The sequence below is a fragment of the Ambystoma mexicanum genome, chromosome 9 (assembly GCF_040938575.1).
Source record: "Ambystoma mexicanum isolate Mex_15411 chromosome 9, UKY_AmexF1_1, whole genome shotgun sequence".
Lineage (NCBI taxonomy): Eukaryota > Metazoa > Chordata > Amphibia > Caudata > Ambystomatidae > Ambystoma > Ambystoma mexicanum.
This window is the reverse complement of record NC_090931.1, coordinates 1323050808-1323068176: the sequence shown is the minus strand read 5'-3', so window position 1 is coordinate 1323068176 and position 17369 is coordinate 1323050808. Positions and strand designations below refer to the sequence as shown.

The following is a 17369-nucleotide window of genomic DNA, read 5'->3' as shown; positions in this document are numbered from 1 at the left end:
GAGGCTGATTGAACAGCCTGCAAGTAATCAGACTAAAAAGTCACCAAGGTTATACTACTATTAATTTTAGACCACTTGTTATGTTAATGCAGTTTATAACTACTATAGTACATATGAAATTCGTAAGTGATTTTAACAAATGCTTTAACAAATGACTTAACTATATAGAAATACTATTACAAATGACCAGAATCATTTACTATGTAATTTCTTTATGGTTCTTGTTTTATTCAAAGTCTGCAAATAGTTGACATCTGTATCATACTCAATATTTTAACAATAAAAATTATTAAAATAAAAAGTCACCAAGGTAAAACCACTGCCACCAGCCATTCAAGTAAACTTGCAATTGTAACAAAAATGCTACAGGGAAGTAAGCAAGGGGATACATTATATCCCCCAGCACTCAACATAAGGTGGGGTGTGCTTGCTCACTATAAAATGTAAAGGGGGGATGAAAATCCCCCTTTACTACTTGGGAACAGTAGCTCACTCAAGTACATGAAAGAAATTAACAGGGCTCCGAAAGGGGCAACCCTGCCTAAGCCCAAAGGTTACACAAAACTATAAATCCAACCAAGCACTAATCAAGAGACGAAAAAAGTCACCCATAAAAAAGTAAAAGACTAGATGCGAGGAGAAAAAGATTGCCACTCCCTAGGGACAAGGTCAAATAATTACTAAGTCCAAGCAAAAAGTTCTGGGGTTGACTGACAGGTCAGGAAGATTTTTCATAATAATGAAAATCTTCGCTAACCTTGTTTTATTGTTCGGAAACTGAATGAGTGTAAAAACCTACCAATAGGGTTTACTCACCTTGAATAACAAATTGATCTTCTAAAAGTGTACCATTGAATTGTGCTGCCCGCTGATCTATTTTAGATATGCACTAATCAGTCTTGGAGTTCTTACTTATCCTAGAGTTGCATACTGCCCCTCTGAAATGTTTATAGGTTGTTAATTACCTTGAACCACCGACTGCCTTTCTTAAAAGTCTGGTAGAGTTCTTAGTTAACTTCGAATTGTATTCCACACTTCTGAAAAGTATCTTGGGTATAACTGTCTAGTTAGGTGACAGAAGTAGTGTTAACGTTTATATACCAATAGGGTTCCTTACCATGAATAGCTGCTGCTCTTCTTAGCTCCAACATTGGTTTGTGTTTACCTTGACTTGCTTAGGGCCAGTCTAAAACGGTCTACGGTGTTCTTACTTATCCCTTAATAGCCGACTGCCCCTCTGAAAAGTAGGAGTTATTTTACTATCTCTCTACAGCCCTCTCTCCCTCCTATGATAAGTCTGGCTGCTCTGTCAAAGCTACCAAATATGTTCAGGTGGTACAGCCTTATACTAAAAGTGGATTTTCTGTACTGTGTCATATTTTTATGAAGCCCTTTGTTGGACTTCAGAAAAAACTGTCTTAACACTGACCCCTTCTTCCATGTGACCTTGGAGTCTCAAAGACGACTACCCCGACACTTGGACTGGTGACAATCCTACCCAGCAGGACGTCAGAGGACGGCTCATATTGAAGAGTGTCTTGAGGCTGGTTATGCCCTCCAGCCCAGGGTGGCTCTTCCCTGTCGATTCAAAAACAGGTTTAGGACAGCACCGGTAATTCTGCAGTTACTGGAGGTGCTGCAGGAGTCTATGGTCGTCTTCGGAGATTCAATTCCAGTGGCGACAACCTTCTGTCTCAAAAGCCTCGCCTTTTATGCCGCAGCCCATTCATTCAGTCCTATGGACCTGCCAATCACCTGGGGGTGGCAATCCTTGCAGGACATCCAGCCGCCCAGTTCAAATTGGTCCCAACCAGGCATACCCCAAGGGGCAGGGACTTTTCAAGCTCCTCCCTTACCCAACACACTGGAACCTTGGCGGGCTTCACAAATGGATCCCGCCAAAAGCATATCTCAGAGGACTCACTCCCAGCTGGAATGGTAGAAGGGCCAAGAAGGAAAACATGAAGAATGGCGATAAAACACTGGGGCCATTTTGGTAAAATGGTCACCCATGGTGCTGTACTGCATGCAGTGGTAAAAAGGTATACACTGCCACCAGCCATTTAGGTTTGTCGGTTGCTGCAACTATAAAAGTTACAGGAGAAGTGGGGAAGGAGTTATAACTTTACACCTCAGAATTCCACATAAGGTGGTGTGTGCTGATCCCACAAAAATAAAGTCAAGATAAAAGTATCCTCCTATCCCTGAGAACAGTAGTTCCAAGGAAAAAGTAATAAAGAATGGGAGAGGAACCCCAAGGGACTCCCCAGCAACAATGTTCATGGGGTGCTGTATGCTGCAACAATTTATAACAGATGCATGTAGTGAAATACATGGAGGAATGCAAGATTCCAAAAAAAAAAAAAGGGGGTTCCCAACTCAGAGCAGAAACAATGAGTGGTAGTAAGTCCCACTCGCTTAGGAGAGTAAAGTAAAAAACAAAAAGCACAGAAGTCCAGCAAAAGTGCTCGGGGTCTCAGGTTGAGGGGAATTGGCACAGGAAATGCAAATTCTGCCCAACAGAGAAGCTCGATTGAAATCGTAGGTTGACTGTTTGCTGGGTGTTTTGTGGACACATTTGAGGTGTGTCGCCAGTTATTAGCCAGTCATCTAGGCAAGGGTACACTGGAATGGACTGCCTTTGTAAGTGTGCGGCCACTACTACTAGGACCCTTTGTAAACACTCTTGGAGCTGAGGCTATGCCGAATGGTAGCACTTTGAAACTAGGTATTTTCTGTGCGCTGGCAACATTGAAATATGAAAGAATGCATCTTTCATGTCCAATGTCGCCATGTAATTACCTTATTTAAGCAGAGGAATTACCTCCTGCAGCGTAGACATCCTGAATTGTTGTGGCTTCACATGCGTGTTTGAAGGGCGCAGGTCTATTACTGGGCGCATGGTCAGATCTTTCTTTGGAACAAGGAACTACACTCAGAAAATGGAGCAATAGAACTGGTAACATTTTTATAGAAAAGTTAAAATCTCCTCTTCTAGGATTAGGTAATGTTCTGTTGATAATCATCTGGTACGAAGAGAACAGTGGTGCGGTCGAGGAATTCAATAGTAACCTTTTGCCATGGGTGAGAGCACCGAGCGATCTGTTATTCCCTCCCATGTGGGGGTGAATGAAATGCGACCCCCCCAGGCCCTTCTACCGGGGATGCATGGAAGGGTACGTTGTTGGGGGCAGCCGAGCCTCCAGAGGCTGCAACTCTGCCTCACCTTTTGCCTCTACAAAATCCTCCTTGTTGGTTTGATCGATATAAGGATTGTCCCTGGGGATTGTAGTAAGAAGAGGCAGATGTTCCCTATGCAGACTGATTGGATCTTGTAAAGCCTTGGCTGAGAAAACTGCACCATGTATTGAAGGTGCCCCGTTGGACATATGGTTTATTTGCAATTGGGCCTAGTGTTTTAAAGTCTCATGCTCCTTTTTGTTGTCTCAAGCTGATCGTCAACTGAGTTTCCAAACAGGACTGATTCTTCAGTGGGCACGTTGATTAGTGTTGCTTGAGTTTCAGGATTAAACCTGGAATCCCAGAGCCATGAATGGCGTTTTAGCAGGGTCCCCTCAGCAATCATCCCCAAAGTGTCTGCCGAGTCTAAAATATTTAATGTTTTGGGCTACCCGTTTACCCTCTGCAGGAGATCTTTATAAGGTTTGAATGTATAGGTTTGGGAACAGAATCGAGATGTTTGAGAATCTTGTCCCACTTTGTGCCGTTCTAACTTGCAAGCAGTGTGGTATTGTTTGCAATTTGTGCGATTTATGCTCCTGATGTTGTTATTCTCTTCCCTAAGATACACAGCCAGTTGCATTCCTTATTGGGTGGTGCCTCAGAACTAGAGAGTGGAACACCAACTCTTTTTCTAGTGGTGGTGACCACAAGGGAGTCTGGTTTTACGTGACCCCCCAGACCCCCCCAAGAGGGTCAGATGGAGATGGTTTGAAAACTTTTTCCACTCTGGGGTTCACTGCCCGAGTAAGAAATGGCATAGTAAGTGATGGGCTATGGCGTAGTAAGTGATGGGGTAAGGAGCAATCATCTTTTTTATTGATTGTAATAAAGGAATGGCATGGCTAACAGCCTTTTTTCTCTTAAGATATCCCCCCCGAAGTCAGTGCTGTCCACTGTCTCTCCAGTGTGACTATTGAAATAATGTGTAGCCGTCTTTAATATGTTATTCTGTAGTAATTGTTTGTCAATTGGGGATGCTTCGCATAGGCAGACACCTAGTGGAAGTCGCAGCATATGGAACACGTTACTTTTCTTTAACTGTTGTTCTCCATCATGGTTCTGGCATCGATTCACATGCTCATGAATATTCCCAGTAAGGCTGGGAATCCTCAGTAAAACAAATAACAGTTCGACTTGCACTTACAAACTGTCTTTCTCCTATAAACCAATCACTGAGCTCTGGGTCATACTGCCCCCAGCCAATGACTGCCCCCTCCCCAAGTCTCTCCTCTGGCAGCCATCTTCAGATTTGGTAGCACGTAAAGTGGTAGTATGACCAAGAAGAGCCGCAGAGGGGCAGAGGATGGGTTTGCATGTGAATCCATGCCAAACCCACGCTGGAAAACAGCTTGTTCCTTCTCCAGCATGGGGGTCTGACATTGATTCACATGCTCATGAATAAAGAATACATAGCAGTACATACATACACAACCACAGTAGGTGGCAAGGCTCAAGAGAAGCAATTACTCTTACCTCCAGACCAGGCTCGGCTTCAAACGAACAGGTTGCACAGCACTGCTTGGCTGACCCTGGACTCCTCTCTGGAATCCCGGTTGACACAGTAGAATCTAGTGAAGGTGTGTGTGGACATCCACGTAGCTGCCCTGTCCAGATGTCCAGCGGGGGCAAACCAGACAGGAACGCTGTTGTCGCAGCGACTGCTCTGGTGGAATGGGCTCTCAGACGGCTGGGCAGCAGTTGGTTTGCCAACCGGTGACAGTGAGGGATACAGCCGGAGAGCCACCTGGAAATGGAAGCCTTGGACAAAGCATTCCCATGGTTCACAGGACCAAAGTTCATGAAAACTTGTGACGTCTTCCGGAAACTTTGTGCGTGCCACATAGAACTTCAGCGCTCGAGCCACATCCAGCGAGTGCAAAGTCCTTTCAGCCGGTGACAAAGGCGTCAGAAAAAATACAGGCAACACCAAAGGTTCGTTGAGATTAACTCAGACATTACCTTTGGCGTGAAGGAGGGGTGCAGCACCACACGTCTTGTGGAAAGTCAGATAAGGCCGCTTGCAGGACAGGGCCTGGATCTCACCTACCCTCCTGGCAGAGGTGAAGGCCACGAGAAAAGCGGTCATCCACGAAAAGAACTTGGAGCTTTATGCATAGGCTTGAAGGCCCCCCCGACCCCCATGAGCCTCATCAGCACCACGTTCAGTTCCCACACTGGGGCAGGCGCCTTCACCAGCAAGAATGATCGAAACAGTCCTTTGAGGAACTCCTGGACTAGACGGTGTGACCAAAGAGAAGACCGCCTCGAGACCTGGTGGTGCAGAAGATAGCCGCCAGATGCACTTTGATGGCGGCCTGCACCAGCCCGGATTTAGCCAACAACAACAAATACGGAAGGATCTGAAGGGCCGTGGCCCTCAGAGAGTTGATCTTCTGCGACCGGCACCAAGTCGCAAACCGATTCCACTTGTGCCAGTAGCACTTAAGAGTGGACAATGCCCTGGGAAGGACCTCCCATCAGTCCGCTAGTAGCTCGTACCCACTGAACTCTAAGGCTGCAGAGCCAGGCCTCCAAGTTCAGCGATCCTGGTTCGTGGTACAGAATTGCGCCTCCTCGGACGAGCAGATCCGCGAACACTGACGTCGACAGGCTGAGAAGGTCCAGGTACCAAATTTGCCTCGGCCGCGCCGGACGAGGATCATCCGGCACCAGCACCGTTTGAGTTGACCAATTGACTCATAGCGACGATCTTCTGGATTTGCTTCTGGAAGCACAAAAGGAAGGGCAGTGTTGCTGAAGCGTGCTTAGGGCCCGAGCCGTCGGTCAGTCTTTATGGCTTACAATGAGTCGTCAGCCTTCCCAAAAAGATTGTCCCCGAACGGCATGTCCAGGACCCTTGTCTGAACTTCCTGTCAAAAGTTGGTGGCTTTCAACAAGCCACAACGACGGAGGCAGGCACCATTCTCCATCTGGCAGAACCCTGTGTCCACAATGTCCAGGGCCACAGTGATGGCATGGTCGGATGCCACTTCGCCCTCCGAGGAACTCAAGGGCCTCGACCAGCTTGTTGCCAGGAAGGAATTCCAGCAACAGGGCCATCTTGTACCACAGCTCCCTATTGTACCGGGCCAGGATCGCAAGAGCATTAGCCGCCTTGACCGTTGTTGCTGCTGAGTAGATCACCTTTCGGCCCATTGCGTCCTACTTCTTCCCCACACTGTCCGGGGGAACGGAGGCAGACGATGGATTTGAGGACTTCTTCCTCGCAGCAGCCAAGACGACCGAGTCTGGGGAGGGCCGCGATCGCAGGCACTTGGGTGTGGACTCTGGCACCCGGTACTTCTCCAATTGCTCGCCAGGCCTTCATCGCAAACGTCATCCAGGAGAGGCACTGCCAAAATGGTCTTCCTTTTAGCCTCTTGGCGCGGGTACAGGAACCCTTCCTTTTTGGTCTCTTCTGTCCTCAGCTGGAAGAGCTACGACGTGCGGGCGACCTTGAAGTGCAATGTTCGCACCTCGTCCGGTAGCAGGGTCACGCCGACATACTCGCCATATCCGTTCCTGTATCCCTAAGGGGGGGGCGGGGGGATATGTGCGGCAGTTGATGAGGCGGTACAGGGTGCCGCTTCCTCCTCTTTGCCGGCGGTTGGGAGCGCCGTCGGCATCCTCTTCTGCATCCGACACTAGCGTATGGAGAGTGGACCGGATGTCCAGCGACACGTCTCTGAGAGGTGGAGGGGGAGTAGGCTTTCTGAGCCCCACGCCCAAGTCTTCGCCCCCCTCTACTATTTCACCGTCGCCGCCCTCAGCTTTTTCACCATCGTCCTTCCCCACGTCCTCCATAGCCGGGTGAACAGACGAAGAAGGAACAAGTTACTTACTTGCAACTGTTCTCCAGCATTGGTCTGGCATGGATTCACATGCTCATGAATATTCCCAGTCAGGCTGGGAATCCTCGGTAAAGAAAAAATCTGTTTCGTTTCTGAACCATCTTTCTACCACTAACCAATCACTGGTCTCTGGGTTATACTGCCCCCAGCCAATAACTGCCCTCTACCTAAGCCCCTCCTCTGGCAGCCATCTTCAGATTTGGTAGCACATAAAGTGGCAGTAGGACCAAGAGAAGAGCCACAGAGGGGTTGGAGGGATGGTTCCCATGTGAATCCATGCCAGACCCATGCTGGAGAACAACAGTTACAGATAAGTAACTTGTTCCTTCTCCAGCATGGGGTCATGCAAGGATTCACATGCTCATGAATACAGGAATACATAGCAGTACACACATGCACAACCACGGGAGGTGGCAAGGCTCAACATTAAGCATTTCAACAACTCAACATTAAGCATCTTTTACCTCCTCACCAGGCTCACCTTCAAGCAAACAGGTTGTGCAGCACTGGAATCCCGGTCGACGCAGTATAATCTCGTGAAGGTGTGCGTCGACCTCCACGTAGCAGCCCTGCAGATGTCCAGCAGGGGCACACCAGACAGGAACGCCGTAGAAGCAGCGATCGCTCTGGTCGAATGAGCTTGGACGGCCGGGCAATGGTCGGTTTGCCAAACAGTGGCAGTGCATGATGCAGGCGGAGAGCCATCTGGAAATGGTAGCCTTCGCGAGGGCCTTCCCTTGGTTCACAGGTACAAAGTTCAGAAATAGCGGTCATGTCTTCCGAAAACTCTTTGTGCGGTCCACGTAGAACTTCAGTGCTCTAGCCACATCCAGCGAGTGAAAAGTCCTCTCGGCCGGCAACGAAGGTGATAGGAAGAAAATCGCTAACACCAAGGGCTCATTGAGATGAAAGTCCGACGGTACTTTGGGCATGAAGGAGGGGTGCGTCTTCAGCACTACCCTCGTCTCGTGGAATGTGAGATATGGAGGTTTACAGGAGAGGGCCTGGATCTCTCCCACTAGTCGTGCAGAGGTGATGGCCACGAGAAACGCTGTTTTCCACGATAGGAACTTCAACTGTGCCAACGGTGGGCCCATGAGCCTGGTCAGCACCACGTTGAGCTCCCACACCAGGGACAGAGCCTTCACCGGCGGGAACCAGCGGAACAGTCCTTTCATGAACTCCTTCACTAGGCGGTGAGACCACAGCAACGACCGCCCCGGAGTTCTGGTGTAGCGGGAGATAGCCACCAGATGGATCTTGAAGGCATGTGCCACCCCCGCCTTGGCCAGCGACAGCAAGTACAGTAGCACTTGAGGGGCTGTAATCCATAGGGGGTTGATCTTCTGTGCAAGGCACCAGACAGAAATCCTCTTCCATTTATGCCCATAGCACTTAAGACTCGAGGACGCCCTGGCGTTTGCAAGGACCTCCTTGCAGTCCGCCAGGATATCGTAGCCTCCGAACTCTAGTGCTGCAGGAGCCAGGCCTGCAGGTTCAGCGATCCTGGGTCGTGATGTAGGATGGCGCCCCCTTTCCTTGGCGAGAAGATCCGTGTCTGTCGCAAGTTTGACTGGGGGGGGTTTTGGGGGGATTACGCTCACAAGTCCAGACGGTCCGTGAACCATATCTGCCTCGGCCACGCTGGTGCGACACGATCATCCTGCACCGGGACCGTCCGAGTTGAGTCACAGAAGCAACGGCAACGCTGGGAACGCATACAGAACACAGGCCGTCCCAGGGGGAAGGAGAATGCATCGCCCATGCTCCCCGGCTGGGGAAACCTGCTGGCGAACCTCTGGCAGTTGGTGTTCATCCGCGTCGCGAAGAGATCCATCTGGGGATTGCCCCATCGTCGGAAAAGCAGATCCACTTGATCCTGCCGGAGTTCCCACTCTAGATCTACTGACAACCAAAAGTTCACAACAGCTTCAGCAGTTAACAACTTTTCAGAAAAGACAAGATTTGCATTAGTGCTCTTAAACATTTTCATGTTAGCAAGGCACTACTACTTCTGAACATTCACCTTCCAGAAGGGCAACCTATTTGCCACTCTTTTCTTCCTGCAACACAAATAACCAAGTACTTTTGACTTTCCTCCTTTGACTGGAAATGAGTGTTTTTACAAGCTTTAAATGATTAGAACAATCACAAATCAACTAGCTTCACCTTCGAAAACATTTTATTAGCCCCTTTTCTTCCTGTTGGCCATGTTCTTTTAATTGTATGCCTTGCTGTTAGTCTCTTTTGGGCTTGGGCAATGTTTGTATAACTAACTCTTTGCTTTGGGCAATGCTTTTAAGTTCACTGAAACTCACAAACTTAAAGTGCAGTACTTTGTGTAAATGCTACAATGTTTTCTGCTGCTTTTTAAAGGATTCTTCGGTTAACTTACACTTTAGAATCACTTTTAGACATACGCGATGGGTATTTAAGTTGTTTCTTTAGTTCGATATTCAAATAATCACAGCAGTTTCACTCCTACACAAATGTTACTTTTGTTGCCTTCATTGTTCGACAATCAAACGGTCGGGTTTAAAGCAATTTCACTTGCACGCAATTGACTGCCTGCCTTTAACACATGAAAGGGTTTAGAACGCTCTGCAACACTCACTGGCTTCTTCCTTTGCCTTGTGTGCTTTGTGTGCAGCAGGACTTGCACTACTCTGGCTTCTCTTGAACTGACACTTCCGTGCTGATGTTGCCTTCGTTCCAGTCACTTTTGTGCGCGCTCCTCAGAACCCTCTGCCCCACTCCATCGATGCATACCAGCTCTCAGTAATGGTCTTCAGTACACTTTCCACAAACTTCTGCCTGGCCAACCAACAACGTGCCTGCTGCCTCTGCTACTTCTGTTGCTACAATTAATGGCCTGCACTGAGGGGGCCTTTGAAGCCCCCCCCCTGCATCCCTCAGGTGTAGGTCATTTGCATTAACAAGCTGACCAGTCCTGCAACATTGCTCATGAGACCTCTTCCTCATCCCAGTACTTAGGGAATTATGGGACTTTGAGTCCCCAACAACAAAAAGAATCAGGTTTTATAGTCTGCTTTGTACTTTTGAACTCAAGTTAATTTATTCTAAGTATATTTAAGGAAACATCACAAGAACTTACTTGGAAAGGTGAAGGCAGCTCATTTAAGCCATTTTTTACACATTTCCTTTCACTGTATACTCTGGGAGTTGGGATGATCTCCAACTTTAAAAGTCTCAGACGGTCTTTCATTTTTTAAGATCTTTAGGGGTTTTACATCAGCTTAATCCACATTAAGATATTTAATTTGTGCATCAGACAAATTATAACGACAATAAGCCATTACATGCCTTGGTATTTGCAAAGGGTTCTTCCCACTGGGAGACAAATACTGCGTCTCATCCCATTAAATCTCCTCACCACCCTGAGCCTCGTCTCCTCCCACGTGATCCTCCCGCAGAGCACCACCCCCAAGGTCAGGATCAAGAAGAATCTGCCTTTCCCTGGCCACCTGGGAGGAGACTTTAGTGAGGGAACCGCAGAATTAATCACAACTCACATACCATCACAGTCCCCTTTCACCCCGCTCCCCCCAACAGGGTATTTGTAAAGACGATACTTACGTTTAGTTGATTTTTGTAGACAAAGGGGCACAGTGTTTTTTGGGAAATCAATGTAGGTGGTGCTAGAAGCCCCTACCCAAAAAAAATCCCAGCTGCCTCTGTACCAGCCTTTCAAAACTTACATTCTGCCAATTCTGTGATTTGACACTCAAGATCTCCCTCACATCTACACTCCACTCCCTCACATTCTGAAATACTATTCTTCTCCTCAATCACTTAATTGCCCCACAAATAAGGGTAGATTGGTTAGTGCATAGAAACTGAAAATGCATGTTCTCTTGCTTACACGGTAACAATTTTTTTGTTAGCATGTTCTCCCTGTAGCTCGTAAAAATCCATAAATGGGCTAATGGCATTTGAAAGTGGCTTTTTAAATCAGCTTTCTATTTCTACATTTGCAGAGCCAGCGGGTGCACAAGAATAGTTTGTTCAGCCATCAGTTCATCATAGACTGAACAATCTTATGGATACAATCAATAACTTGCCTGGAGTCGTCATGCTCTTCCACCAGCTCTCATTCATATATTCATTCAACATAACCTGTCTGTGGACAATACAGAGCTCATCCAAACCAGGCACGGAATGTAATCTGTATAACCATTTCTGGTACTGCAACTGCCCATGTAATACAACATCAGTCCAAAATGTCTCAGTACGTCGATGCCCTACCAATGGCAACTAAGTATTTTACAAATGCTACATATCATTAACCTCACCTGACTATTCACAGAGATGTTTAGTTCAGCTGTCAAATTCATCACAATCTTCTTATCGATAGGGATCTGGGCAGCCTGAAATCAAGAAAGGATAAAAAGATTAATCACAATGTAGCAAACCAGGCAAAAAGGAGCATCCAATGATTACTTCAATATTGCTCTTCAAAGGGCACCGGATCTAGACTCGTCAGTGCTAACATTCATCAGTTTATGGTTCATCCACTGCTTTTTTAGAGTATTTGGAGGCTTTATTTGGAATTGCAGTAGAAGGCGGTTGTAGCACCATTTGAGATCTCACATTCCAGCATTATTCCCTTGCAGCAGCATTTACGAGTTAAAGAGGTGCAAGTGAGTGTCAGCAACCAGAGGCAAGAGCTGAACCGGGAGTGAGTTGTGTCTGCTCTGTTCACTTCTTCCCGTCTTGTCCTAAAAGTCTTTGCTTTTCAAGGTCAAAACTGCTTGGCTGTCACAAACACTTCAGTTACCTCTTTGGCCCGATAGCTGTAGCGAAGGAAACTAACAGCCAGCAGCTTTTTTTAGTGTTATGTTAGATGGCATTGTATAGTGCCTAATGCCATTGGTAGGGCCTCAAAGCACTGTGGGGTGAACACACTTGGAGGACAGAGGTATGAGAATTGAAAGGAGGCTTTTTAGAAATCATGTGTGCATTTCAACCAAAATTAAGGTAAGAAGGGTTGGCTAAGTCCCTGCTAACGACCCATGGAGATCTGGTTAGTGAATGGGTGCTGTGATAGACTGTTAGAGTAGTCGAGACAAGGAGACCGATGGCCCAGCTGGACCACATTTTTTTTCATGGACTCGGCTGCATTCTAATGGCAGACGTGATGCGTGATATGAAGTCGAGTAGCGCATTGTTGCAGATGTTTGCAGGTGGGTGGCTGTGCCACAGGAGGGATACAGCTATGTTCCATTGAGAAGAGTGCTAAATGTACCAGATGGGAATAGTTTCTTACCGTAACTCCATTTCTCCAGCATTGGTATCTTTCATGGATTCACATGCTTAGAATATTCCCTGTCATCAGACTGGGAACACTCGGTACATTTATAAAGCCGTTTTTCCCTATGAAAACTTTGACACTTGTCAATAGGACGTGGCCGTATAAATGCCCCGCCTCCCGCGGCTCCCTTCAGATTTTAAACCCTCCAAAGCAGCATGGGGGGTGAGGGGGGAAATACAGTGTGTACATTGCATTCAGGGGAGGCCGGCGGGTGCATGTGAATCCATGAAAGATACCAATGCTGGAGAAATGGAGTTACAGGTAAGAAACTATTCCCTTCTCCAGCATTGGATCTTTCATGGATTCACATGCTTAGAATAGATTGCACAGCAGTAACTCTGATATGGCGGTGTGTGTTAGGCAGAAACCTGTGCATTTCCCTTAGGGACCACTGCAAGAAGTTTAAGACTACAGGTGTTGGCAGTAAACCCAATTGGTAGCAGTCTGTACCACCCAGATTTACCTGGTAGCTGTGGCTGAGCAATCAGACTTCTCTCAAGAAGTGTTAGGCAGTATATAGAGTATACACACTAGGTACAGAAATATAGTAGCACAAGCAAACACTGACCAGAGCTTTGGTATAAAAGTATCTAATTATTTATTTAAAAACACACTTGTAAAACTACACTGGCACTAATAGGTCAAGCATGTTCAAACACAGTCATTAGAAATATATACATCTCCCCGATTAATTATTCGACAAGTCTTAGGAAAAGAACACCACTTATTATCAAATACAGAGGTGAGCGCTTAACCAAGATGGCACTCCAATAATTATTTTAAAAGGGAGGGAAAAGGCAGAATTAGGAAAGCACACAATACCAACACTTTTAAAAGGATCACAGCAAGTCAAGGAAAGGCAAAGTCTACTGTAGAGAAAGAAATTTCATAGGCCAGGCCCACTCTTGGAGAGCAAGGCGGAATGTGCCCAAGATCACACAGTTGAAGTACACTTTAAAAGTCTTTGCAGATAGTTCTAAAAGAGTTGGATCAGTTCAGAAAAGTTAGTTAACAGGTCCCAGGTCACCCCAGGATAGGGAGTCAAGGATTTACAGGACACCTTGAACAGTCTGTTGCAAGGGAGACCAGGCGGGACACAGTACCTGAAATGGTGAGAAAGCTCCAGCGGGGGCAGTTGTCCCTGGAAGCGGGTGCAAGTCCGTGCTTTGTCCAGGGGAAGAGAAGATCTCGACGTGGAGGAAAGCTGGAGGTCGTTGCACTGCCAGGGAAGAAACCAGCCGCAGAGTTTCTCGGTTAAAAAGGTACTACCCTTTTATTCGTGGTAGTGGTGAAACGTGTCTATCCGGCCGCTGGGGTGTTTGGCACGGGCGATTCGACCATGCGACGATCCAGGAAGGCGAAAAGAGGGTGAACTGGTTAACCTCACCAGTTCAAAGGAAGAAGACTCTCCAGGATGAAGATCTTCTCGGTCGTCGGGAAGTGGTGAGGCGGTTCAGCAGGGATCCACCGGTGGTGTCGTTGCAGGTCGGCTCAGCTTCTCCCTCTTCGGATTGTTTAGGTCCTGTGGCGACTTCTGAAGGTCCAGTCCCCAAAGCCCTGCTTTTATGCAGAAAACGCCCATTCATCAGTCCTAGCTGTCAATCAAACATGCTAAGTGGTGAGCCGGGCGGCTCACCACTCGGACAATCACACAAAAGAGCGACTTGAGTTGCCGAGGCAACTCAGTCCAGGGTGCCTATTCCCCCTCCCACACATCCTGTGGACCCAGACAGAGTGGCACCACTTTTGGAGGCTTCTGTGCAGAAGCCCGCCAAAAGTGGAACAAAGGGCTCGGCTTGGAGTTACAGAGGCGAACACGAATGCCATTTTAAAACCGAGTTCTGGCAAAAAGACCCAACCGGGGAATAAATATTAAATAAATAACCCGGCAGTATCTTTAACATTGCACCAAAAAAGTGGTGTGTTTAAAATGAATGGGAAAATCCCATAGGAAATATTCTGGTGGAATATTTCGCGTGGTAACCACTGCCACCAGCCAGAAACTCGACAAGGGGGGGGACTGGACAGTGACCCCTTGGAAAACAGACCCAGCGGCAATCTAATTACCCCTACCAGTACTTCCACAATATGATGGTTTGTACTGGTTCTGTTCACAATTTGAGACTAGTAAAGTCAATGGTGACTTTACATGCCCTGGGAGACAGTAGTCAGTCCCAGGGCATGGAGTCTATGTTTGGGGGTCACTAGGACACCCCTGTGTTACTGCACTGAGGGTGCTGTGTAACACCAAAAACGCATGAAACCCTATGGAGTAAAAGACCCCATAGCCCATACAACACATTACAAAGTCAAAGGACATTCTCAAATCATGCCTAAGAGTGGGAGAAAAAGTTTCACTCTTAGCAGGAGAAAAATAACCCAAAAAATCCAGCAAAGCTGCTGGGGGACTCACTAGTTTTGGGAAATTAGCCTATACAGAGAATTCTCCCTAACAGTGTGAATGCAATTAACATCAATTTTATCACATTCTTTATATATCCATGTGCCTACACATACACATACAACAATGCATTACTTACCGTAAAAGCATTTCTGATGGTTGTATCTGCTTAGATTCACATGCTGTGCATAGTCTGACATCCAGTGGTCACTGCGGAGTATTGCATTTTGTTTTTTGTAGTCGAAAAGGGGACGTCGACAAGGCGTGTCTGTAACACTATCCCTATGGTGACGTGCGGTGTACCCACAATCCCTCACGCGTCAAGGTCCCTCCGTTTGTATTTTTTCTGCCCTGAGGGAGCCTTCTAGACATGAGAGTACAGAAAAGAGATAAAAGATGTCCATGTTCCTTCCATCCGAGCGGGGAGGAAGGGTGGGCGCATGTGAATCTAAGCAGATACAACCATCAGAAATGCGTTTACGGTAAGTAATGCATTGTCTTCTGATGTTTGTTAATCTGCTTAGAATCACATGCTGTGCATAGACTAGCGAGCAGTACCCGGAGTTGGAGGTGGGTTGCGAGAAGGAACAGTAGAGAAAAGATGTCTTAATACTGCTTGTCCCACCTGGCAATCAGATGTAGAGTGGGCATCTAGACAGTAGTGTTTTGTAAAGGTGTGTACAGAACTCCAGGTTGCCGCTTTGCAAATGGACTCAAGGGGAACGTTTGCAATGAATACTATGGATGCCCCAGTGCCTCGAGAAGTGTGCTCTTGGCTTGAAGGGTAGTTCTCTCTTAGCAAGAGTTAACAGAGTGATGCATTGAACAATCCATCTAGATATAGTGGACTTTGAGACTGCATCTCCTTCTCTTCCTGCTGCCACTGAGACAAAACTGATTAGTGTTTCTCAGTGGTCTAGTTCTTTCCATATAAAACATGACCGCTCTGCGCACATCAAACGTATGCAGGCTTTTTTCTCCCAAATTTTAAGGGTTTTGAAAGGACGTTGGTAGTTCTATTGACTGGTTGACATGGAATTTCGAGATGAATTTCGGTGCAAACCTTGGGTGTGTGCGTAGAACCACCTTATCTTTGTGAACCGTTACAAAGGCGTCTAGAACAGAAAGAGCCTGTAGTTCACTTACTCTCCTAATGGAGGTGATAGCTATTAGGAAGGCGGTCTTAAGAGTGAGGTCTTTAAGAGTTGTCTTGAACATGGGTTCAAATGGTGAGCCCATGAGCCTGCTAAGTACCACATTTAGGTCCCAGCCGGGAGCTGGGTTTGCTATCGGAGGGTGTATTCTCTTTACCCCCGCCATAAAGGCTTTAATAACTGGGACTTTCCACCATGACACCTTAAGCTGGGAAGTGGTGTATGCAGAAAGTGCCGCTAGGTGGACTTTAATAGAATTGAATACTAGACCTGAGTCCAGTAAATGGGTCAGGTACAGAACAATTTGTGTGGGAGAGCAGTCAACAGGGTTGATGTTTCTTCCTCTACACCAGATGACAAATCTCTTCCATTTGCTAGAATAACAGTGACGAGTGTTAGGCTTTCTAGCCTCCCTAAGGATGTCCATGCATCTCTGCAGGAGTTGTAAATGTCCAAATTCTATGATCTCAGGAGCCAGGCTGCTAAGTTCATAGTCTGAGGGCATGGATGCAGTGTCCTGCCCTTGTCCTGTGACAGCATGTTGTACGGGCAGGGAAGTTTCACCAGAGGAGATAGAGACATCTCCATCAGGTGAGCGAACCATGGCTGCCGGGCCCACATAGGGGCCACTAATATCATGGTAACTTGTTCCTGGTGCATCTTGTGCACAATCTTGTTGAGAAGGGGAGTCGGGGGGGAAAGCATAAACAAATTTCCCTGACCATGGAATCTATAGACCGTTCCCCTTGGATTGGTTCTGGGGGTACCTGGAGGCGTAATCTAGGCATTGTGAGTTCTCCAGGGTTGCAAATAGGTCTATTTCTGGGAATCCCCATTGTGTGAAAACGAAGACGATGTCTTAGTGTAAGCGCCATTCATACTCTGAGGGCAGAGGGAAGTCTCTGCTTAATTCGTCTGCTAGCAGATTGAGTTCCCCTGGTATATGTTGTGACAGTAGGAACATGTGTTTTAGAGCCCACTTACAGATGCTCTGGGACAGCTTGGACAGTCCTGAAGAGCGAGTGCCCCCTTGTTTGTTGAGGTAGTACATGGCAGTGGTGCTGTCCGTGAGGACCATCACTGTTTTCCCTTGTAGGTGTGCCTGGAAGGCTTTTAGTGCCTTCAACACAGCAAGTAGCTCCAGTAAGTTTATGTGCTTGGAAGATACGCTCGGAGTCCAAACTCCGTGAGCAGTCTGATGGGATAGGTGAGCCCCCCATCCTGTGAGGGATGCGTCTGTGGTTAGAGTGGCTTCCACTGCGGGGGTGGCGAATGGTTTCCCTATTACCAGGTTTTCCTTCGATCACCACCGCAGCGAGAGAACCAAGGCCTGCGAGACCACCACTAGATCGTCCCATTGTCCGCTGGCCTGAAACCACTGGCTGTTG

The 17369-nt window shown here is 47.2% G+C and overlaps 1 protein-coding gene across 1 annotated transcript in view; it reads right to left on the bottom strand.

The window, feature by feature from the left end:
• Window positions 1-17369, bottom strand: part of NIFK (nucleolar protein interacting with the FHA domain of MKI67) — a 176457-nt gene that overhangs the window by 19492 nt on the left and 139596 nt on the right. The window contains exon 5 of the mRNA XM_069616700.1: window positions 11408-11482. Coding sequence (XP_069472801.1) covers window positions 11408-11482 — 75 coding nt within the window. The remainder of the gene's footprint in view (window positions 1-11407; window positions 11483-17369) is intronic.